The sequence below is a fragment of the Sus scrofa genome, chromosome 3 (assembly GCF_000003025.6).
Source record: "Sus scrofa isolate TJ Tabasco breed Duroc chromosome 3, Sscrofa11.1, whole genome shotgun sequence".
Lineage (NCBI taxonomy): Eukaryota > Metazoa > Chordata > Mammalia > Artiodactyla > Suidae > Sus > Sus scrofa.
Genome location: NC_010445.4, coordinates 73,018,564 through 73,043,295, shown reverse-complemented (window position 1 = coordinate 73,043,295; position 24,732 = coordinate 73,018,564). Strand labels below are relative to the sequence as shown.

Genomic DNA, 24,732 nt, shown 5'->3' with positions numbered 1-24,732 from the left:
ACTCTCAATTTTCTCTCCCCCTACCCACCCAGAGCTGCCAAATAACACTGAAGAAAGTCACAAAATTCCCTAAACTGAGTCCATTTCAAGCTCATGGTAATTACCAAACTTATTTTACTGTTGCTATTTAAGAAACATGTATCCATGCTCCTCATTCACTAAGCAGATAGCTCCTGAGATCTTTTATTCTCTCCTGAAACCTCAATCCTACTTTTATAGTCCTTCTATCTCCACCCTGCTCAGGTTTCTCCTCCACCTCCTTGTTTAATTAGCTTATCTTTTATTGTTAACTCCAATAAATGCTAACTCCCTACCTGTACCTTGAACTTTCTGAGCTATAATGCCTCAATAATTTCCTTTTTTGCATCTTCTACCTTCCTCCCACCTTCACACCCAAGGTTTCTTGCCCTCTGTGTACCTTTTCTCAAATGTCACCCTTCTTTTTTTTCGGTAGTTCAAACATATGTAAATTTGCTGGTAATGCTGAACACTCAAATCCAGTACTTAATAATCCACTCAAATACACCCTGAGATAACAAAAGTTAACAGATAACCATCTGTGCTTTACTTCTTTAAGATACAAAATGTGCAGTTCCCGTCCTGGCGCAGTGGTTAACGAATCCGACTAGGAACCATGAGGTTGCAGGTTCGGTCCCTGCCCTTGCTCAGTGGATTAATGATCCGGCGTTGCCGTGAGCTGTGGTGTGGGTTGCAGACGTGGCTCGGATCCCACGTTGCTGTGGCTCTGGTGTAGGCCGGTGGCTACAGCTCCGATTAGACCCCTAGCCTGGGAACCTCCATATGCCGTGGGAGCGGCCCAAAGAAATAGCAAAAAGACAAAAAAAAAAAAAAAAAAAAAAAAGATACAAAATGTAACAAAAAAAATCTTTAATTACTGTCATTCCTCAAGATAAAGTCCTCTTGCCTTCCCTTTGGCCCCAAACTTCACTGCCTTTACTGCTGATACCATCTAATGACAGTACCTGTTCCTCTGAGTTTCAATTTCCTCATCTGCAAAATGAGGATGACAATTTTACCTACTTCATGGGTTACAATGAGGATTATACAGAAGGCACTGAGTAGGGTGCCTGGGCCACAGAAAGTGATCAATGAATGTTAGCTAGTATTACCCAAGTCAGAAGCTACCAATAAGCAATCTAATGGCCCTCTCTGAGAGGCCTTTCCTCCCTTTTGGCTTAAGAGGTTAAACACTGAAACTTGCTGAAAACACCACAAACCTCCAAACACCCACACTCTGAGTAAACAAATGTTAATGTCTAAACCATTTATGCTTTAGATCTTTTTTAAGCTCTAAAAGGTAAAAAAATGCAATTGGTGACTCCTTCCTACCCAGCACCATCCCATTCCTGCCCAGGCGATTTACAAGAGCTTTCCCATCTATGCCTTCAAACTCCTATTATGCTAATACACCTGCAAATTAAGAGCATTCCTGTGTTTCTTGAATAATACTATACTTTACATATCCTTATGCAGGTTGCTTTTTTCACTCAATATTAGGTTCCCAAAATTATCCATGTCCACACATGCAGAGCCAGATCCAATACATTTTTTTCAAAAGCTACACCCAGTCATTCACTACCACATATAACTTATTCTCCCATCTCCTTACTGGTGGACATTTAGGTTGCTTCCAAACTTTACTGCAGAGAATCTTACTGTCATGTCTCCTTGTCATTTTGTCTCTCAAGTATATGCCCAAGAGTAGAAGTGCCTGGCCATAAAGAATAGGCATGTCTCATTTAGACATCACCAGACTGCTCTTTAGAGTGACTGATCAGTTACAAATTCACCAGCAATGTCTGCAAGTGACCCATTCTGGGAAAGGAGTCACCTTCCTACAGAAGGAGGTATGTTTCAGTATGTTGACATTCAAAGATGGTGATTCTTGCGACAATCTGCCTTTCCAGCCACCCACACTCACCCACCAACAATGTAGACTGAAGGGACTATACCCACACTCACCCACCAACAATGTAGACTGAAGGGACTACCTGCCACCCCATCACCTGGCCTCCTCTATTCTTACCTTTGCCCAAGCTGCTCTACTCAGCAGGTCCTCCCTTCTCACCGTCACTGCCCAAATATAATTACAGCCATTTCTTACACATTCCAACTTGCAGGAACTCGCTCCCCACTGAATCTTAAGCCAATGCGTTTGTTCTCTCCTACAGAACCTACTATCATCAGCCCAGTAAACAGGATGCCACATACGCAGTAGACTGAGTATTTATAATCACAGTTTTCAAAGCACAGTTACTTGGGTGTCTGCTATATCCTATGCTAATCTTACATGCAAATGATTATTGACTTAACTTGTTAAATAAGTACAGCTGACCCTTGAACAACATGGGAAGAGGGGGGTCAGGGTGCTGAGCCACCATGCACTTAAAAATCACCTCGTATAACTTATAGTCAGCCCTCTGTATTCATGCTTCCACCTCACAGATTCAACCAACCACAGATGGTGTAGCACTGCAGTGCTTAGTATTAAGAAAAAACCCGCACATAAGTGGACCTGCACAGCTCAAACTGGTATTGCTCAAGCATCAATTATACCACAAAGCTAAATGTCTGGCTTATGTGAAAATAAAAAAATGACTAAATGTGTCATTCTCCTCTTCCACCTGCACTCCTTTACAGTGATTATGATGGCACACGTTTGAGCAGGTGTATAAAAAACCCAGTTTCCTGGATTTTGTGTATTTTTGTTTTTACTGTTTTTTCAGTCTACTTCAAAGTTTTTGTTTTGTTTTCGAGTTTTCTGCAGAAAAAATAAAATGTAAAAGTATAATGTAATGAACTGAATATTGTGAAATACACCTTTTTTTTTTGTCTTTTTACCATTTCTTGGGCTGCTCCCTTGGCACATGGAGGTTCCCAGGCTAGGGGTCTAATCGGAGCTGTAACTGCCAGCCTACGCCAGAGCCATAGCAAGGCGGAATCCGAGCCGCTTCTGCTACCTACACCACAGCCCACGGCAACGCCGGATCCTTAACCCACTGAGCCAGGCCAGGGATCGAACCCGCAACCTCATGGTTCCTAGTCGGATTCGTTAACCACTGTGCCACGACGGGAACTCCAGTACACCTTCTTTAACGGAACATGTATCTCTGGCAACTACCTTATGCCAGTGAAGGACGAAGATCATGAGGGACAAATATGACACTTATCTGACTGTAGCAGACCTACTAAAAAGTACAGCATCCAGACTGACTATACATTAAGCAAGGCAAGAACAGGGGCACCACTGAACACATCTTTTGTCTTATGAAAGGTCCTTCCTCAGGAATGATGGCTACTTCATTTTAGAGGAGTGAGCTTGCTCTGAACACAATGCACATAATTAGTTTCTTTCCCTAGTTAATACCATTTGTTAAACTAAGGTACATTGAAACCAGTACAGACAGTAACAAAACTGCTTTTCTTCCCTCCCTTCAATTTTAAGAATCACTGTTCTTAAAATGGGCCCCAAAACATGGGAAAAGTAATTCTGTAGAGAAGGGAGAAGGAAGAAAAGAGGAGGGGGGACAAGAATCGAACTAAGTACATTACTGTGAACTTCTTCATCCAGTGCCTTAACTTTTCCCTTCTTCTTAATGAGTTGGATTTTGCAGGCATTGGCTTCCCAATCTTTGTCATTGCCTCCATCAACTCCCACACCTAAATCATCAATGAGGCAGAAAAGCAAGATTTAGAAACTGGCTACTACTCAGATAATCACTACAAGGCAAAACCTCTATGTAAAAAAACATATATTTTCATGATTCATTCATTCATTCATTCACTTGTCAATTCAACATTTACTAAAAACCTATTATATGTCAAGAACCATGATAGCTGCCAGAGACAAAAAGGAAGAAAACTCAGTGCCTGTTCTCAAATTTCTCAAAAGTCTTGGGAAGACAGACAAGGAAAAAATAATTACATACAGTGTGGATTTAGTTCATAATAAAAGTAGCACAGGCTGCAACTGCAGAACAATGGAGAAACACAGATGGGCACCCACCTCAAAAGCAGGATAAGGAGGGAATGTCAGGGAACACGTCTCCTGAAACTCTACTAGAGTCCCTAAGAAAACTGAAAAAGTTACCCTGAAGGTGATGGAAAAGTAATGAATAGTTCCAATCAGAGAAACTGGATGGCAAAAAAGTTCAGAAAACTCTCTTTGGAAACACTGTAGAGCAAAGACTGGAGGAGAGAAACAGGAAGAAACCAGGTGTCAGAAGTTACAGCAAAGCAAAATGAGGAGGGCCTGAGCTCCACAAGGGTCATGAAGAGACAGATGAGAAGCAGAACTGACTCCAAGTGACATGAGAAAGCGGGAGCCAGGAGCTGTCCTGGGATATCTCCCGGGTTAAAGGACTTGCAGAATGGCTGTTGATAAAAAGGAACACGGAAAGAAGAGAGTGGAGAGTGGGGTGAGACCTGGAGTGTATTCAGCTCAACCCTGAACATGCAAAGTTTAAATAGTGGTTTGTCCCGAGAGAAATTTCTAGGAGGCAGTTGGAAATACAGGGGTGCAGCACGGGCAATACATCTGTACTGTAAGTCACCAACATACAGGAGTTTGATGAAGTCAGAGCTCACACACAAATACACAAAAGAAGAAAAGCAGGCCCAGGAAGGTATCCTAAAGAACATTAAGCAATAGGTGGAAGAAGAGCAGCCTGCAAAGCAGAGAGAAAAGAAATAATCAGCATGTTAGGAAGAGAATGAGAAGATGTGTTGTCAGAAAAGCTAAGGAGGGAGAATTTTAAGAACAAAGGAGTTGAGGAATTGACTTTTATTAACTGGGGAAAGTCATGGGAGATAAATGCCCATTACACCCAGCAATGTTGAGTGTACAGAGTTAACAGAGCCAGCCAAAGACTGCTCTCCTAGAAAGGTCCACTTGCCAAGCTGGCCTTCAGCTGGCATCTGTGAACTTGGATTTTAGGAGGGTTCCTACCACCTTAACTGATTAAGAATGCCTTACTGTCCCTAAACTGTTGGTACAAAGAATGTAGCTTATGCTGAACACTAGCTTGCCTTCTAGGAGCCTGGAGATACATGCGAGGGAGAAGGGATCTCCATATCCAGCCCCCAGTGAGTGTCTTGGGCACTGAGTTACTAAAGAGCTTCCCCAGTATACAGCATTTCACACAGGTTCTCCAACTCGCTGGGGGAATTACGCACATCCTGTGTGACTCCACAGGGAAAGAATTCTAAGGCTCATACCTGGTTTACTCCAGACTTTGCCCCATGCACCTTTCCTCTCTGCTGTCTGGCTTTGTATTCTTTTGTTATAATAAATCACAGCCATGAGTACTATATCTTGAGTCCTCCTAGGGACTCATTGAAACTGGGGAACCCCTGATACAGTTAAGGGAAGGACCTGGAGTAGAACCTAAAGTTGGAAAAAAAGTTGTTTTTATTTGCTTTGTCATTTATTTACAACATAAGATTCTTAGGCAAGTTCACAGGCCAGAAGTATGGAATCCAAGGATAAAAAAGAAATTAAAGTTACAGGAAAGAAAAAAAAAATTTAGAGAGTAAGGTCTTCAAAAACTCTTTTCTATAATGAAAATGCCCCAGGTGATTTGTTTTTTATAAGCAACGTTCTTAGCAAAAGAAGATACTCATGAGAAGCAATACAGTAATTAAAATAAACAAACAAGCCTTTCTATTTAGATTCAAGAATCATGCAACACTCATATTGTTTATAAAGGAAATACCAGCAGAATCATATCCTCTGTACTCCAGTCTCTGAAGGCCTTTGATTAGGGTCTCCAAGATTTCTCGTCTTGTGCGAGGAACATGGTAGTTTAAGTAAGCAAATATACCTGCAAACAGACAAACATTCAATAGAAAATTCTGACTAGAGAATCAAAACTGGCAAATTATGACAATCCCCATTTGCATAATTATGTCTAAGATGGGGGAAAATATGCAGCTAGGGTTCATCTTTAAAAAAGACAGAAATCTTCACTTCGAATTGTTCAAAGGCAGTGAAACTTTTTTATAGGGAATGTCTCATCAGTAAAACAGACTGAAGCCAAATACGCCAAAATAAATGTTTCACTTTTTCAAAGTTTATAAGACTGGTCACTTACCTTCCATCACTGGCAGTGTGGCAACTAAAATTTAATTTTTCAAAATTAGCCAATCAACAAATTTGGCATTTATGTCCAATATATTGAGCTCTATTTTTAAATGAAAATATTTTCTTTTCTTTTTTCAAAAAAAAAAAAAAAAAAAGCTTTTTAAATTTTTTGGCCGTACTGTGGCATATGGAAGTTCCCAGGTCAGGGACTGAACCCACGCCACAAAAACCAATTCAGGTTGCTGTAGTGACAACGCTGGATCCTTCATCCACTGTACCACAAGAGAAATTCCATACATATTCTGAGCTATGATATTCTGAAAGCATCCTCAGAATACTTTCAAGGACTTCAGATACGGACAGCACTGATTTTAAGATATTCATATTTTTTTTCTTCATGGTCCATTTTCCAACAAGTGGCCTTTCAGATTCAATGAAACACCACATATGAGTTCCAATTCAAGACCTCCCCTTTCCTTGAGAGAAGAAGCACTACAATTACCAGTAATCATTACTGTCATTTTTTGTTTGTTTGTTCATTACTAGAACAAAGAAAAGGGGAAGAGAGGAAGAAGCAGCAGCAGTATTTCTCCTCACACAACTAGGGAGGAACTAAAAGGAATAAAGGATGACACGTGCAGAGAATTTTTCTAAGATCAAAGTAGGAGAACTGGGAGAAGGAAAAAAGGGAATTAGCCTAAGTTCTCTGGTCAGGAAAATGAAAAATAAAGAGGCTGAATCTGTCAATATTATAGACCAGCCCCTTGAAAACACAGTTGGCCCACTTGTTGGGATTAGTGGGTTATCTGTAATCTCGGGGTAGCTGGGAAAATATAACCCCAAATAGCCTGCCAATCAGGCATGCAGGCATGTTTACAGAGGAGGCATTTAGAACCCAAAATGGTGCTTATTAGAGTAGTAACCTTCGATTTGTCTTATCAAACCTCACAGTAAAACCTCACCGTTTTGCTTAAAGTATCTACAAAAGCATAAAACTCACACTCTCCACCACTCTTCTGTAATGGCGCCAATATCACACATGGTAGTTGTGTGGCGCACAGGAGATTTTCTACTTCCACATCAGCTTGTATTTCCAAAGTGTAAATTCCCTTATTAGTGTAATATACTTAGAATAAATTATCTCCCTAACTGAAGCAAAGCCTGCGCCTACAGGCATCAGTCTCAGAAAATGGCAACTTTGGAGTTCCTGCGGTGGTGCAGTGGGTTAGTGATCCAGTTCATCTCTGTGGTAGTGCCAGTTTGATCCCCGTCCTGGGGCAGTGGGTTAAGGAGCCGGCATTGCTGCAGGTGTGGCATAAGTCACAGCTGCGGCTCAGATTCAATCCCTGGCCTGGGAACTTCCATATACCACAGGTATAGCAAAAAAAAAAAAAAAAGAAAGAAAAAAGAAAAAAAAAAGAAAACGGCAACTTAAATTCAATGACATAAAAGCACTTACAGGGAGTTTCCTTTGTGGCTCAGCGGGTTAAGAACCTGATACATAGGTTGGATCTCTGGCCTCACTAAGTGGGTGACCGATCCAGCGTTGCTAGAGGTAGATGGCAACAGCTCCAACTCGAACCCAAGCTTGGGATCTTCCATATGCTACAGTGCGGCCGTAAAAAGAAAACAAAAGCACTTGTAGGGGTTCTCTTGTGGCTCAAAGGTTAAGGATCTAGTGTTGTCCTGCAACAGGTTGGGTCACTGCTGTGGCGCTGGTTTGACCCCTGACCCAGGAACTGCCACATGCCACAGGTGCAGCCATTTTAAAAAAAAAAGCGAAATGTACCTACAAACACCTCGCTCCTTGCCTAACAAGGTATTCAGACTGGGCCTAAATCACAGACTTGACACACCTGGGCGAAAGCAACCTGGTTGTAGGCAAAGACTATAAACCTTACTGAAATGAGACTGGATGTAATTTAGCTGATTAATCAATATTAAAGTTTCTATGCCTGGTTGAATTTATGTCACACGAATAAAAAACTTTTTTTGTTTTTTTTGAACTATAGTTGACTTGCAATGTTATATTAGTTTCAGGAAGAAATTTTGTTTTTACATATTTTTTCCCTTATTTTGAGACCCAAGACACTGAAACTTATCAACATTAAGTGTTCAAATTCCTTCTCTAAATTTTGTACTTTTTGAAACAAAAGCCATTTATAATCCCACTTAAGTTTCATTTAAAAATTATTTCTTATAACACAAGTTACAAATTATCATAACGATTCAAATTACACAAATTCCACAGAATGAATAATGAAGAATCTCCTCCTTCTACCTCCACAGAGAACCACCATTAATCCCACACACACTGTCCCAATTCTTCAGCTATGAATTTGTCTACATGTATTAACTCAGATATATATACAGTTTTAGATTTTTTTTAAAAACACATAAATGTAATGATACACATATTGTTCTTAAGATTTTGGAGATCTATGTTAGTACAAAACATCTATCCTAGCCTATTTAGTGGCTGAATAATAATAAAGTCCATTATAGATTTCTCATAGTTTACCAAGATATTTACCTATTATTGAGGTTTTTCTAACTCTTTGTAATGATAAACAATTCTACAATTAAACTTATACACAACAACTAGATATTTGCCATAAAATATAGTCAATACTATAACTCTGGAGGCACATTCTATAGGTAAGATTCATCTAAAAGATGAAATATTTGAGAACATTTTCTACAATCCTAAAAAAAAACAAAAAATTACACAGAGTGACACTAGAGAAATTTCAATTAGCTGTGTGTCTTTTAATTGTTCAACATCTTTTTCCTATTTACAAAATGCTAGTTCAAGTGTCCCCACTTTATTGTAAACACTTGTTGCCACTGGAAGGAACTCTGTAATACTTCTCTCTTGCATATTTAACATCCTACAACTCAAAGCACTGTTTAACCCCGACATCTCTAATTATACACTTCCTCTCAGTCTACCTATGTCACCATCTTTCCTGAGAAAAAGCATGCACTTCTTGTTCACAAATCTTCAAATATCCACTTGCTCCACTCCTATCTGATCAACCACATCAGCCCTTAGTTTTTTGTTTTCTTGTTGGTGGGGTTTTTTTTTTGTTTTTTTTTTTTTTAAACCCATGGCAAACTGAAGTTTCTGGGCCAGGGATTGAATGTGAGCCACAGCCAAGACCTATGCCACAGCAGCGGCAATGCCGAATCCTTTAACCTACTGAACAGGACCAAGGATCACACCTGCACCTCCACACTGACCCAAGGTGTTGCAGTCAGATTCTTAACCCACTGTGCCCCAGCGGGAACTCCCAGACCACAGTTTTTCATCATCCTGACAAACCAGCTCCTTGCAGACCCATGACACACTCAACTTCTGTGTCCCTGAGCACCCTACGGTGAAATCCATCCATTTTAGGTCATCCATCCATTCAGGTCACTTTCATAGGGGCCCTCCCAACTGCTGACCAATCCTGCTAATCCATGGCTTTGCAAACTTCCCCCAGATGTTATTCTAAGATCTAGAATCTAGACTACTCTCAAATCCCATTCCCTTCCCAGCTTCTTTCTCATTTTTGGTAGTTTCTTACTTCATAAACTTGAAGCCTTCATCTTCATCATGAAAGTATAACACCCTATATATATTCTTATCCTTTCTTATAGACTCGAAATAGAGAAACATATTCCACATACTACTCCCTGAACTAGCCTCTCCTACTTGTAACTCTTGATAAATGATTCCTCATCTTTGTAAATACTGAACTTTTTGTTAACTTCAAGACATTCTGAGGATCCTACAGAATACTGGGTTGCATTTTTATTATCCAAAGATATAGATCAACTTTTAGTCAATTTAGATACAAGGCTCACTATGAATCAATCAATGGACACCCAGCATTAGTTTCACACCTTACACATCAGGTACTCAACTTTTCTACACTGCCAGGGACCTCATGCTGGTATACATGCTTTCATCCTCAACACAAACTCAAATTCTTCTGCCTTCATATATGCATCTTCTCTAATAATTTCTGTATAGCCAAATGCTATGAACTTCTCTCTGCATTTTAAATATGAACGACCTTCTCCTACTCTTGCAGACTCTGGCCAAGGCAATATACCACCCTGGAACTTTGCCACCTCTAACCACTCTTCTTTGGCCTCTTTTCCTGGCACTTTTCTTTTCAAATCCACTAGCAGTAGTTCTCAATTTATTTCTGACTCCATTCCCTGTTGGGTAAAAGGTACCATCAGTGGTATCTCTCACAGTACACTAGTTCTCTGCCAGCTGGCATCATTCCTCTGTATAAGAGTACTATTCTACCACTTGGAATGCTTCTGACCTAACCATTCTCAATTTCTATTCATTCCATTTGTAGTCTAGAACATGGCAATGAACAGAGGTTGGATGTTGTCACCTGCACTTTTTGCATAATATTCACTGTTCCCTCCAATCATACAGTAATTCCTTGGAGGCAAATTCCCTTATTTGTAAAGTCATTTCTCCAAAGGGCAGAATGCCAAGTAAAAAGTGATCACCTTAAATATCCTCTAACACTTTCTAGGTACCTAAAATGTACAGTCAAAATTTCCCAAGTTGGGAGTTCCCGTCGTGGCTCAGTGGTTAACGAACCCGACTAGTATTCATGAGGACATGGTTTGATCCCTGGCCTTGCTCAGTGGGTTAAGGATCTGGCATTGCCATGAGCTATGGTGTAGGCTGGCCGGCAGCTACAGCTCCAATTCAACCCCTAGCCTGGGAACTTCCATATGATGCAGGGGTGGCCCTAAAAAGGCAAAAAAAAAAAAAAAAATTCCCAAATCGGAGTTCCCTGGTGGCCTATCAGTTAAGGACCCAGTGTTGTCACTGCTGTAGCCTGGGTCATGGCTATAATATGGATTCAATCCCTGGCCTGGGAATTTCCATGTGCCATGGGTGTAGCCAAAAAAAAAAAAAAAAAAAAAAACCCAAACCATACAAAGAGAACACTGTATTTCAGAAATACAGTGCTAAACAGAAATGAGGTAAAAGAAAGTCTCCATAATTAAAGGTTTAAGAAATACTGAATTTGAGTTCCCACTGTGGTACAGTGGGTTAAGAATCTGACTGCAGCAGCTCAGGGTGCTGAGGAGGTACAGATTCGATTCCCCACTCAATGCAAGAGAGTTAAAGAATCCTGGTGTTGCCATGGCTGTGGCACAGATCGCAGATGCAACTCAGATTCAATCCCTGGCCCAGGAACTTCCAAATGCCTCGGGTGCAGCCATTAAAAAAAAGAAAAAAAGAAACACTGGATTAAACAAAGTTAACAGGTTTATTTGCAGAACTTCCTAAAACTGAATCTCCAAAAGCAGAATTTCCCAAACTTATGTATTACAAAACTCTTTCTACCTTCCACTGCTCATTACCAGGACCTATCAACTCTTCTCTTTCCAGGGACATATCTGAGGAAATGTTCATTAAGCAATTACTTTCTTTCACAACTACTTTATACCCAGTATGACTTCTAAGAATATGTAAATAATATTAGTTTTATGATTTAGCCTAGAAGCCATTCTCAGCATCCCTCACTAGCCTCAAAGTCATTACACGGTATAATTAGAGAAAAGCATTTTAAGGATTCATTTCAGGATATTTTTTAATTGCAGCTTTCTCACTGCTTTTAAATATGATATTATTTACAAGTGTGTCATTTGTATATACCATCAGACCAGAAGGATATAACGCCACATTTCTAAAAAACAGAAAATCCGTTAAAAGCTGTGGATAGCTCAAGTGAACTGAGACTCTTTCACAAAGCCAAAGGTAAAACAAATTAAAAACGGCAAAGTGAATTCCAAAGAACCAAGAATAAGAAGATAACAAAATACATTCGGAAAATTGGCACACTATTTTTCTCTGGGAGATTCATAATGCTTATTAGCACATTAAATGTTCCAGTAAGTCCTGCAATTTAAAAAAAGCCAGTTCAGGAGTTCCCACTGTGGCACAGTGGGTTAAGAACCTGACTGCAATGGCTTGGGTCTGACACAGAGGTTAAAGGATCCAGTGTTGCAGCAGTTGCGTGTAGGTCACAGCTGTGGCTCATATACAATCCCTGGCCAAGAAACTTCCATATGCCTTGAGACTGGCCATTAAAAAAAAAAAAAAAAAAAGCTGGTTCAACACTGTTTACTCTGTTGCTTCTCAAATTTATTTAACCATAAAATCTCTTTTCTTCCTTCTCAGTAACACTTATTAACATCCGGAAACAATCTGGTAAGTTTCATAACAGTTTTATCAGTATTTCTGACTGGAAAAGGCATATCAAAAAGAACTGTTAGACCTCATTCTTTCGCTTCAACATTCTTCAATGTTGAAAGGGAATAATCTTTTAGGGAAATGTGAACAAGCAGCAGGTAATTAGAAGGTAAACCTCTAAATTTTCCCAACTAATCTCATTCCCACTCAATTTCTCTGCCTAGAAATTTTATTTTAATAATTAAGATGGGGGAGGGAAATGAAGACAAACTTATCTTCTTAGCAGTAAACTTTCAGAACTTAAAGAGGAAATAAAGTATGGACCCTATTCCTGGAATCATGTAAAACTCTGGTAGAGGTTAAAATTAAAAGCAGGACCTTAGAAATGCCTCAAATACTAGTTCTTCATTATCACCTGTTTCCTCAGCAGTAAAACACTGGAATGCGGATACTGGCGTTATGAAAACCCCAATATCCAATCTCCACCCTAAAAGCCTCACCCTTCTCTGAACTTTTTCTAAACCAATCTAATTTTTTTTTCTCTCTTTTAATACACCTGTACTTTGACTACCTTTTTTCCTGGAACAAGATGAAGAAATGACCACAACCAGAGAGTCAGGTACTTGACTAGGCACACACCTTATCACTCAGGAACAGTTAATTACCAAACAAAGCACACTAGGGATTAATCTGTTTGCAAATTCATTACCTCACAGTAATCAAAACCAAATCACCTGCTTTTGCAAAACCATTCTACTACCTAGACATAGCAAAAGAATAACTGAATCTAAAGTCAGCTCTACAGCTAATAATTTCAACAAGCTATTTATAGTTGTTTCTGTTTTGTGCCTTTTTTTTTAATCTACTCTAAATTTAAACCTGCTCCTCATTTCAGAAGCTGACATTAGCACAAAGTTAAAACACGGGAATAATATACACTAATGAGTACAAAATAACTCCTGCTCAGTTCCTCTTGACAAAGGCTACAAAGAATAAGTCCCCCAGAAAGCTTCAAATTCTATTACAGTCATACCACCCTTAAAAAAAGTATTCCTTCTTCCAGAGTTAGGTCAGTTGTACATTTCAGTAAGAAAGGTAAGAACTCAATTCTTTTTTACTGATGATAGCTAAGTAAATACCAATTTTAGAGCATATCAGTCATTCCAGATATAATTCTGACAATTCCTTTTAACTCGCACTTTTAGGCGATATTAAAATGACTAAGTCTCAAAAAATGGAATAAAAGGGCCTAACTTTATGTATTAACTGTTCTAGGTAAAACAGTCACTAAATGTTCACCAACATTTTTCACAAGTGTTTCAAGAGGATGGTACACGTAAATGATAAATGATGTAAGATCTATCTCCAGGGTCACGTCTGGACCCATTCACAAGATATTAATTAGCCACGGTTTCTGTTGAGACCCCCCCCGGGGGGGGGGCCGCCGCTGCGGGGGGGGGTGGTAGGTGGCAGGAAGTAAGATCGTGCATAATGCCATTGTCGTAGCTTTAGCTAAGGTTCGAATTTCTTCTGGGCCTGCCCGAAAGAAAGCAGCTACAGTATTTTTTAAAAGATAAATCCTGGACGAATGCAATCAATAAAATTCAAGAGACCTCACCTGATGTTCCACAGGTTGCCTCACTCACCTGGTGGACTCTGAAGTCACTCCCCTCCACACCTCAGTTCCCTCAGCCCTCGCTCCTTTTCCAATACAGACCTTTCTCTTCCCTCCTGGTTTGTGTCTCGGTGCAAAGCCCTCTCTGGCCCCCCAGATTCCCTATAGGACCCGCCCTCCTCTCAGGTGCCTTTCTAGGTTCACCACCACCCCGCCAGCTCTTAGAGGCCGGCCTCCGCCCCCAGCACCCGCAGTCACCACGGGACGCCCCCTGCCCAACACCCAGGCTTCGCACCCTCCCGACTCCGGTTCCCGCCAGCGCAACCAAACCTCAGCGGCGCCCGCACCGCACCCCAGCACCGCCCCGCAACACACCCCCCGCCCGCGGCCCCCTTACCGCACATGATGCAGGAGGCACGGTCGGCACAGGAAACAGCGAGTGGCTGGCGAGTTCGGGAGCTCACACGAGCCTGTGGGACGATCTCCGGGCTTGGGGGCCAAGGGGTAGCCGACACTACAGCCTCAGAGATGCGGACAGCCGAGGCAACGACAGCGGTCTCGGCCTCCCGGGCTAGCGAACAACCGCCGCCGGGCCCCGCCCCCCGGCGCGCACCGCGCCGCCGCCGCCGCCCGCAAGTCCCATTGGACCGCTTCCGTGCCGCTCACAGGCACGTCCCGCCTCCCCGCGCCGCTCCGCCCCATCCCGCCCCTGAGCCCACGCAGGCGCTGGCCTGCTGGCTGCCGAGACGTGGCACCGGCTCGCGGTCGCATCCGCTTGAGGTTCCTGGAGCCGCCCTGACTAGCAGCGGGAGGTACTACGCTGTGGGGGAGAAAGAACTCGCTGGCTGGCCGGGAATGACGGAGAGATTAAGAAACAGGATGGAATTGTTAGCAAAGCAAATAGCCTTGGGGAGTGCGCCTCGAGCAGACCAGGGCCTCAAGCTATGGCACCCCCAGGAAGCGGGGAGAGAGGAGGAAGAAAGCAGGAAGCTTGATCCTAGGGGACAAACAAGTCAGGTGGAAAGGAGACATAAGGTTAAAGAAAAACTATGAGGTGAGGTCAGGTTCAGCCAGACTTTCTGGTGACAGACGATTCAGTTCAGGACTTAAGCTCTAAAATCATATGCTTGGCCTCTAAAACCCTCTGCTGCCCATTTCGATCCCCATCCACTGCTCCATAAACCAGTTTTTTGCGGAGGAGGGAGAGGTCAAATTTTACAACGCAACTATCGAACGCTGTGCGCCCAGCCTTAAAAAACTCTGCTACCCTAGACTTGAGATGGCCCACGGGAGAGGACTGTAGGAACTGCCTCCATTTGGTAGACGTACATTTGACTCTGAATGATTAATTCTATAAATTAATGCACCATTGCTGGCAAGAGAGACTTAATCAGAGAGAGATGATGTTTCTGAAAATTTATTACCTGAGCATTTGCTTTAAGATTTAAATGCTATCTTTAATCAAATGTAGATGGTTATCATAACTCTATTAATGGCCCAAGACTAGAATAAAATAAAAACTTAGGGAACATACAGAACAGTGCATGATCTTCTTATCCTAGGTGTTTGGTCTTAGCTCACACTACTGCTCTCTCCCTTCCGCACCTTTCAACACTTTACACTCCAACAAACCTGGGAGCAGGTAGTCCCGAGTGGGCTCACATTCTCACACCTTTTTTACTCTTTGGAATCCTCACTCCACCTCTGCCTAAATGCTGCCTCTTGGAGAAAACCCTTTGTGTCTTCCCCAGAGACTTAAGGACATTCATTCACCTCACATTCTTTGAACTGCCCCCCTTAAAGCAACATGCTTCTATATTTTATGATTTTTTAAAAAATATATTTCCCTACAAAGCTGTTTCTTAAGGCTATAGTCTTTGCAAACCCGACATCTAGTATAAGCCCTAGCAAAAAGGGACCAAAATGTTGAATGAATGAAAAAAACAAGTGGGAAAAAAAAAATGTTCCTAGCAGATTTGCCTTCCTAAGGCTAGTTACCTGATTAAGTGAGCAAAGGGCTTTTCAGTTTTTCTTAGAGGGGAAAAGATGCCCTTTTAGCATTATCTGGAAAAGATGAAAACTCTGATTAAAAAAGATACATGCAGTGGCAGCAGTAGACTGTTTTTCTTGGTCCTAGGGTAAGAGAATTTGCTGCCCAGTGGCTTAAGACTTTGGCTTTGTCTGAGAGATGGGTTGGGAAAGTGGCTAGGGCTTCATGCCTGTCTGCCAGCCGCTCCTGGCCATCTCCCGGGGGCCTGTGCCATCCTGAAAGGCTCTCTCTGTCCCCTGCCTGCTCCAAATCCTTCTAGAGAGCTACTTGGTGGCAGCTCAGGGAACAAACTCCTCTTGTGTCTGAGACCCCCAGCTCTTTCATACTGTTGCACTAGTCTACACTTTTCCCTTTAAGAATTCATTAAAATTTAGCTGATTTCTTTTGTGGGAGCCTCCATCTCCACTTGTCACCCTTTGGAATCCAGTTTCCTTGTTTGCTTTGCTGTCTCTCCTCTCTGCTGGGCTCGATAAATATTATAATCTGTATATTATCCAGCTCCTTCTTGTTGTTTGGGTAGAGTAATATTCCCTTGTATCTTCCTACATTTTAAGGAAAAGTAGAACTTGGTCCTAAGGTTTTTTCATTTGTTTGTTTTTGTCTTTTTGAGGCCACACCCATGACATGTGGAGGTTCCCAGGCTGGGGGTAAAATCGGAGCTGTGGCCCCTGGCCTACACCACAGCCATAGCAATGTGGGATCGGGGCGGCATCTGAGACCTATACCACAGCCCACGGGCACGCTGGATCCTTGACCCACTGAGTGAGGCCAGGGATTGAACCTGTGTCTTCATGGATGCTAGTCAGATTCACTTCTGAGTCATGACAGGAACTCATGGTTCTAAGTTTTTAATGAATGTTAATTATGTATTTGTCTTTGATGTTGGTCAGTATCCCCAATTACTGAGAGAGAAGAGGTGGCAAGTGTTACTACACAATGAAATCCTTCCTCCTTAGTCGCCGTGAGCTCCTTACTGTCTCTAGTGTTAGCCTAGTGAGACAGACACCTGTCTTAGGCAACATTATTGGCCTTTGCATAATGGTTTGTAAAAAGGGAGCAGACAAAGGGACCACTACAGCTCAGGTCAAAGAAGTAAGCTTTTCTGGGTTCAGTAAGCTTTTAGAACTTACTTACTGTCTGGCCTGGATCATAATGTCTTTGCCACATGTCTTATAGTCCATGCCTGTCATTCTCAAAACCCACATCTGGGAGCAAGACAGAAAGGGGGCGGGGGGAGCATGTGATGCTTTCTTTCCTGGGTCCCATCCAGAGGCCTGTTCTAGACCCTGGCATTTGCTTTAATAAGACCTGCCACTTAGCGCTTAATCCTCTCTATTTCTACTTCCCTCGACCCTCAGGAATCCAGCAGTTTACAACGTTTGGCCCCAAATGCCTCCCCCACATCCGAATGAGACCCTTCCCTAAGTTTTATGGAAAAGGAAGAAGAGAAAGAACCCCACCTTGATGCAGTAGGAGGCAGGAAAAAGCCTTACGTGAATTAGAATGTCCAGTGTGTGAGGACATAGCCTTAGAATCACAGATGAAAGGCATTTTAGAAAGTTTTTTACATTTTTTAATGGGTGTTAGTGTATGTACTTAAAGTCATGTTTTTATTCATGAAAAGATAAATACATTAAAAAAAGAAAGTGACATCTTTGATAGAGGCTTTAGCCAGGATACTAAAGGAGCTGAACATAAACCAAATAGGTAAAGAGGGTTTAGGATAGCCATGCTGGTAAAAATTCAAGATGTGATATACCTTTTTGATTAAAAAAAAAAGGTTGGGTGTTCCCATTGTGACTCAGCAGTAATGATTCCTACTAGTAACTGCAGAAAGTAACATGTCTTTTCTATCAAAGGAAATCTTGCTTACTCCATTTTGCTCTGGTTTCGCTGGACCGCCTTCCTCTGACCCCCCCCCCCCCCCCCCCCCCGTCCCTCTTCTCCCAGTAACAATTTGTTTCAAATTAGCCAACTGAAAAGAATGTGCGCCCTGACCTGACCAATGGGGAGGGGACAGGTTCATCAACTGAGTTAGGGATAAATAGGGAGGGTCTTTTCTCGCGCCCTTCTGCAGAAGTAAAGAGCCTTGTCGAGAAAAAAAAAAACAATTTTTTTAAATAAAAAATAAAAAAAAGATACATGCACCCCCTGTGTTCACAGCAGCAGTATTTACAAATTGTCAAGGCATGGAAGCAAACTAAATGTCCATCAAGAGAGGAATGGATAGGAGTACACACTGTGGTTCAGCACTATCCTGACTAGTATCCATGAAGACATGAGTTCGATCCCTGGCCTCGCTCGGTAGGTTAAGGATCCAGTATTGAGGTGAGCTGTTGTGTAGACTGCACACAAGGCTCAGATGCCGTGTTGCTGTGGCTGTGGTATAGGCCAGCAGCTACAGTTCTCATTCTACCCCTAGCGTGGGAACTTCCATATGCCGTAGTTGTGGCCCTAAAAAGACAAAACAGAGAGAGAGAGGAATGGATAAAGAAGATGGGGGGTGATGGAATATTACTCAGCCATCAAAAAGAATGGAATAATGTCATTTACAGTAACACAGATGGTCCTAGAAATTATCAAACTAAGTGAAGTAAGACAAAGGCAAATATCACATGATATCACTTATATGTGGAATCTTAAATGAACTTATTTATAAAACAGACTCACAGACAGAAAACAAATTTACAGTTATCAAAGGGGGAAGGGAGGAAGTGATAAATTAGGATTTGAGGATTAACATATACATATTTCTACATATAAAACAGATGAACAATAAGGACCAGCACAAGAAACTATATCCAATATATTGTAATAACCTATCATGGAAAAGAATCTGGAAAAAAAAAAAAATATATATATATATATATGGCATGGTTCAATCCCTGGCCCGATGCAGTGAGTTACAGGATTTGCTATGGCCACAGCTGAGGCAGAGGTCACAACTGTGGCTCCAATTCAGTCCTAGGCCCAGGAACTTCTATATGCTGAGGATGCAGGATTAAAAAAAAAAAAAATACACACATATATAAAACAGAATCACTTCATGTACACCTGAAACTAACACAACATTGTAAATCAACTGTCCTGCAGCAAAAGCTGTTTTGAAAAAAAAAAAAGAGGAGTTCCCATCATGGTTCAGTGGTTAACAAATCCGACTAGGAACTATGAGGTTTCAGGTTCGATCCCTGGCCTCGCTCAGTGGGTTAAGGATCTGGCATTGCCATGAGCTGTGGTGTAGGTCACAGACACAGCTTGGATCCCGCGTTGCTGTGGCTCTGGTGTAGGCCAGCAGCTACAGCTCTGATTAGACCCCTAGCCTGGGAACCTCCATATGCTGTGGGTACAGCCCTAGAAAAGACAAAAAGACCAAAAAAAAAAAAAAAAGATGCCCTTTTATCATTGTCCTCAAAGAAAGGATGGACAAAGTCATATATAACTAACAGAAGTACTTCTCACCTGAAAGCCCTTTAATATGTCAGGCCCTTAAGTGGGTTCCTAAATTATCCAGAGCAAAGTTAAAAAACAGTGAGGTGTTTGTTAATGGACAATACATTTATTGGTTTGAGTCAAAAAAAGCCTCTGTAGGATGTATATCTTAGCCCCAGAGCCCTCATCTAAGAGATTCTGGTAGGACCTTAGTGATATTGCCAAGGAAGGTATGATTCCAGTTTGAACAGTAACTTTGTGCACTGATAGACAAGCTGTTGATGCCACAAAGAATATGTCAGCAGTACCACCAAAGTTCTCATGCTCAAATTATAATAACCTCTTGAACCCTCGATTTCCTCTTCTGCTTGCTACTCACTGTGACTATCACCTTGTCTTTCTCTCTCCATTCTACAGCTGTTTTGGAAGGTGCGTATGCACCAGTTGCAAGGAAGAAACTTTGAAGATCAATATTTTCCCAGCCCAACCTTGAACGACCTCACCAACCCACTGCAACAAAGAGCCTTTGTTACCATGTGCCAGTCAAGGCACTGATACAGAAGAACTTTGGCTGACCCCTATCTATACGAAGCTTTGCCTCAGCTGGACCTTTGGGGATGGGGCTGGAGGAAAAGATAAATGATCTATGAAGGGAAGGGGACATCTCAGTCTACATCTGAGGAAATGGATGTTTCTCTCCTGAACAAAAGTTCTTAACCAACTAAACTAATTTTTAAAAGTCATGATGTAATTCATTGTCTTTTCATGTAAGTCCATTGTCTTTTTCATGTAAGTTCATGGGGTTAGTCCTGTTGAATGTGATGGCTCTCAGCCTTCTCCTTGCCATTGAGTCTGATGGGCTGAAGGCCATCAGGGATTCCACTGCCGTTGCTCAAGAAATGAGGACATAGTTGAGAAAGCTTTATAAGATTTTCAATGCCCCTATGTTTGTGATTTTTGTTATCTCTTATCTGATTACAATAGTATATAGCAGAAGTTTCTCTCATGGCTCAGAGAAAACAAATCTGACTAGTATCCATGAGGACGAAGGTTCGATCCCTGGCCTCTCTCAGTGGGTTAAGGATCTGGTGTTGCCATGAGCTGTGGTGTAGGTTGCAGACACAGCTCAGATATGGCATTGTTGTGGCTGTGGAGTAGGCCGGTGGCTACAGCTCTGATTCAACCCCTAGCCTTGGGATCCTCCATATTCAGGCCTAAAAAGAGACAAAATAATAATAATAAGCAATAAAGTTATTCAAATTAAAAAGTCCTGCCGGAGGGATAAATTAGGAGTTTGGGTTTAACATAGACACACTACTATATATAAAAGAGATAACCAACAAGACCTACTGTATAGCACAGGGAACTCTACTCAATACTCTGTAATAACCTATATGGGGAAAGAATCTGAAAAAATAATAGATATATGTGTAACTGAATCACATATATTGTATATGTATATGTACACCTGAAACTAACACAACATTGTAAATCAACTATACTCCAATAAAATTTGAAAAAAAACAAACAGAAAACAGAAAGGCCTGGGTACAAACTACTGGGATGTAGTATACAGGATGGTGAATACAATTAATAATATTATATTGTATATTTGAAAGTCACTAGGAGAGTAGATCTTAAAAGTTCTCATCACAAGAGAAAAAAATTATAACTGTGGTGATGAATGTTAACTAGGCTTATTACAGTGATCATTTTGCAATATATACTATCATAAATCATGTTGTATGCTTGAAACTAAAATAATGTTATAGGTCAATTATATCTCAGCAGTTAAAAAGGCATGTGAGGAGTTCCTGCTATGGCACACTGGATTAAGAATCTGGCATTGTCTCTGCAACAGTGCAGATTCAGTCCTTGGTTGTGGATCCAACATTGCTGCAGCTGTGGTGTAGGTTGCAGCTGTGGCTCGGATTCAGTCCCTTGCCTGGGAACTTCCACATGTCATGGGTGCAGCTGGAAAAAAATTTTTTTTAAATAAATAAATAAAAAGCCCTGTGAATTATAAGAACATGGGAAGCAGGTGCAAGTATATCTCACTTTTTGAGGAGTTATGTGAAGTGTACTTCAGTGGACGGAGAAGATGATGGCAGGTATCAAAGGAAAAAGAAGTAGGTTGAACCACTAAGGCCTTTGAAATGGAAGAAATGAACACAAGAACAGAAGGCACCACTCAGAGCCTCAAAGAGACTCCTTAAGTGAACCCCCTTTGGTTCCATCACTACCCCAATTCATCCTATACAGCTTCACACCAGAGTGATGTTGCAAAAACACAAATCAGATCCTGTTTCTCTCTACTTGCAATTCAGTGGGATCCTCCTCCAGCAGGATTAAGTCCAGATGTCTGTGCACACACTCTCAGTTATTCAGGATCTCACGCCAGCCAGTTTTATCAGTATTGTCCTCTACCACTCTACTCAAGCATCTTATGGTCTAGCTATACCGAACCTACTGCCAGTTCCCTAAAGAAGAAATCCTATCTTAAACTTTTGTGTCTTTGCATTTGCCCTTTTTTTTTTTTTTAAAGGAAGCATTAAGAAGAGAACCAGGTCAGAAGATGTGGTATATATACACAATGGAATACTACTCAGCCATAAAAAAGGATGACATAATGCCATTTGCAGCAACATGGATGGAACTAGAGAATCTCATACTGAGTGAAATGAGCCAGAAAGACAAAGGCAAATACCATATGATATCACTTATAACTGGAATCTAATATCCAGCACAAATGAACATCTCCTCAGAAAAGAAAATCATGGACTTGGAGAAGAGACTTGTGGTTGCCTGATGGGAGGGGGAGGGAGTGGGAGGGATCGGGAGCTTGGGCTTATCAGACACAACCTAGAATAGATTTACAAGGAGATCCTGCTGAATAGCATTGAGAACTATGTCTAGATACTCATGTTGCAACAGAAGAAAGGGTGGGGGAAAAACTGTAATTGCAATGTATACATGTAAGGATAACCTGACCCCCTTGCTGTACAGTGGGAAAATAAAAAAAAAAAAAAAAAAAAAGAAGAGAACCAGGGAGTTCCTGTCGTGGCGCAGTGGTTAACGAATCCGACTAGGAACCATGAGGTTGTGGGTTCAATCCCTGCCCTTGCTCAGTGGGTTAACCATCTGGCGTTGCCATGAGCTGTGGTGTAGGTCGCAGACGCGGCTCAGATCCTGCGTTGCTGTGGCTCTGGCGTAGGCTGGCGGCTACAGCTCCGATTAGATCCCTAGCCTGGGAACCTCCATATGCCACAGGAGCGGCCCAAGAAATGGCAAAAGACAAAAAAAAAAAAAAAAAAAAAAAAGAGAGAGAGAGAGAGAGAACCAAATGTTAGTTAGGGCTTAACTACAGAGGACTAGATAGCCACTCACAAAATAGGATTAAAAGGGAATCAGAAAGTTCCCTTGTCCAAAATTACCTCCACTCCTACCCTATCACATTGCCTAAACTCCACCTGCACATATATATTTAATGCAGAACACTTCCCCCTCCCCAAGGAGATCTACATTAAGTCATCATCAGCTATTATTCTTTGGAGTGAAATTATAGAGTTAGTTTTCATTTGGATACCAGGTGTGAAGAAAATCACTGAGGAGTTGCAAGTTTTGATGGGGATAAACGAGAAGGAAGGCAGACTTGGACAGACTACCTTGGTTGATGACACTGAGCAAGCAAGAGACAATATAAAGACATGTGGAATTCAGTATGGCAATGCCAGAGAAAGGAGGCCAAGATATGACAGAAGGAATCAGAAATAATTTGGTGATGAAGGCAAATTTTACCCATTGTGATGGTTAATTTTATGTGTCAATTCCCTTTCTCTAGAATGCCTGGATTATCTAGTCAAATATTATATTCTGGATATTTCTGTGAGGGTGCTTTTGTCATGGGTAATTTTTTTTCTTTTTTTTCTTTTTTGGCTGCCCTGCTTCGTATGGAGTTCCCAGGTCAGGAATCAGCAATGCTAGATTCTTAACCCACTGGGTCAGGCCAGGTATCGAAACTGTATCCCAGCACTTAGGAACACCAAGGGTGATTTGGGATGAGATTAACATTTAAATCAGTGGACTTTGAGTAAAGCACGTTGTCCTCCATTAAGTAGATGGGCCTCACCCAGTCAGCTATAAGTCTGAATAGAACAAAAGACTGACCTCCCCAGAGCTAGAAGGAATCCCCCAACAGAACTGGACTTGGACTACATCAGCTCTTCCTTTTCTCCAGCCTGGCCAGTCCATCCTGCAGATTTTGGACTTGCTAGCCTCCACGACTGCATGAGCCAGCTCCTTAAAATCAATGTTTCTCTCTCTCCACACACACACACATTAGTGGTTCTGTTTCTCTGGAGAACTCCAACTAATACATCCACCTAAGGCTGATCTTATCGATTTCCTTAATGTAAATATACGTATTTATTTTAAATTTTTAGAGGATAGAGTTTTCAATAACAAATAATAGAAATTCACTCAAACGACCTAAAGAGGGGGATCTATGGTTCATGTGATTAGAAAGGAGAGAGATGCAAACAGCTTCAGGTCAGAACTCTGATTCTCTCTCTGACCCCATGGACAGGAAAATGACCCTCCAACAGCTCTGGAATCATATCTTTTCAGCTTGCAGTCCAAGGGGAGAGAGGGTCTTCTTCCATCCTCACTTTGTATATCCTAGGCAAGGAACCTGCTGGGTCTAGAGTGAGTCATACACCCCTCTCCTGTGACAAAGAAGATATGATACTGTGAATGGGCAGTTCCACCAGAGCCACACAGAGTCAGGAAGAGGCAGAAGTTCTTCAAGTAAAGGGCTGAAAGAAGAAGGGACACTAAGAAAACACAAACAAAAGATGCCTACTACATCAGACAAAGATAGCACTGACTGCCCCACCAAGAACCTCAGGCTTGAGAACAAGGGGTGCTGACTCTAAAGAATACATCCCCCAACACTCCTCTCCAGGATGGTGCCACATTTTCCCAGTAGGCAGAACCTGGGGCAGAGTTTTCCGGCTCTGCTAGAAACTCATTCTACTGCCAAGATATTGTCAACAAATTAGAAACCATGAGATTAACTGGTCCTATCTACTATTTCTGTCCTGTAGGATGTGATCAGAGCCAAAATAGAGCGGAACCATTCAGGGAGCTGCCTAGAGCTGAAAGATGACTAGAAATGTAAGTTGACAGAAAAATACGATTTTCTAGTTTCTTTCAGGGGAAAAGTTGATTGTGCGGACTGCAAGCACAATGTAGAATTATCACTGGTAACTCTGATGTGGGGAAGTGGTATATAAGGCTGGGGTTTCCCAAGG

General features: G+C 41.6%; 1 protein-coding gene across 2 annotated transcripts in view; it reads right to left on the bottom strand.

The window, feature by feature from the left end:
• GFPT1 (glutamine--fructose-6-phosphate transaminase 1) overlaps positions 1 to 14,546 on the bottom strand; it is a 57,442-nt gene extending 42,896 nt beyond the window's left edge. Inside the window, exons 1-3 of one of the 2 annotated variants that reach the window (XM_005662490.3) lie at positions 14,339 to 14,546; positions 5,736 to 5,843; positions 3,574 to 3,681 (exon numbers count right to left, since the gene is read on the bottom strand). In XM_005662490.3, the coding sequence (XP_005662547.2) occupies positions 3,574 to 3,681; positions 5,736 to 5,843; positions 14,339 to 14,345 (223 nt within the window). In that variant the 5' untranslated portion in view covers positions 14,346 to 14,546. 2 annotated transcript variants of the gene reach the window in all.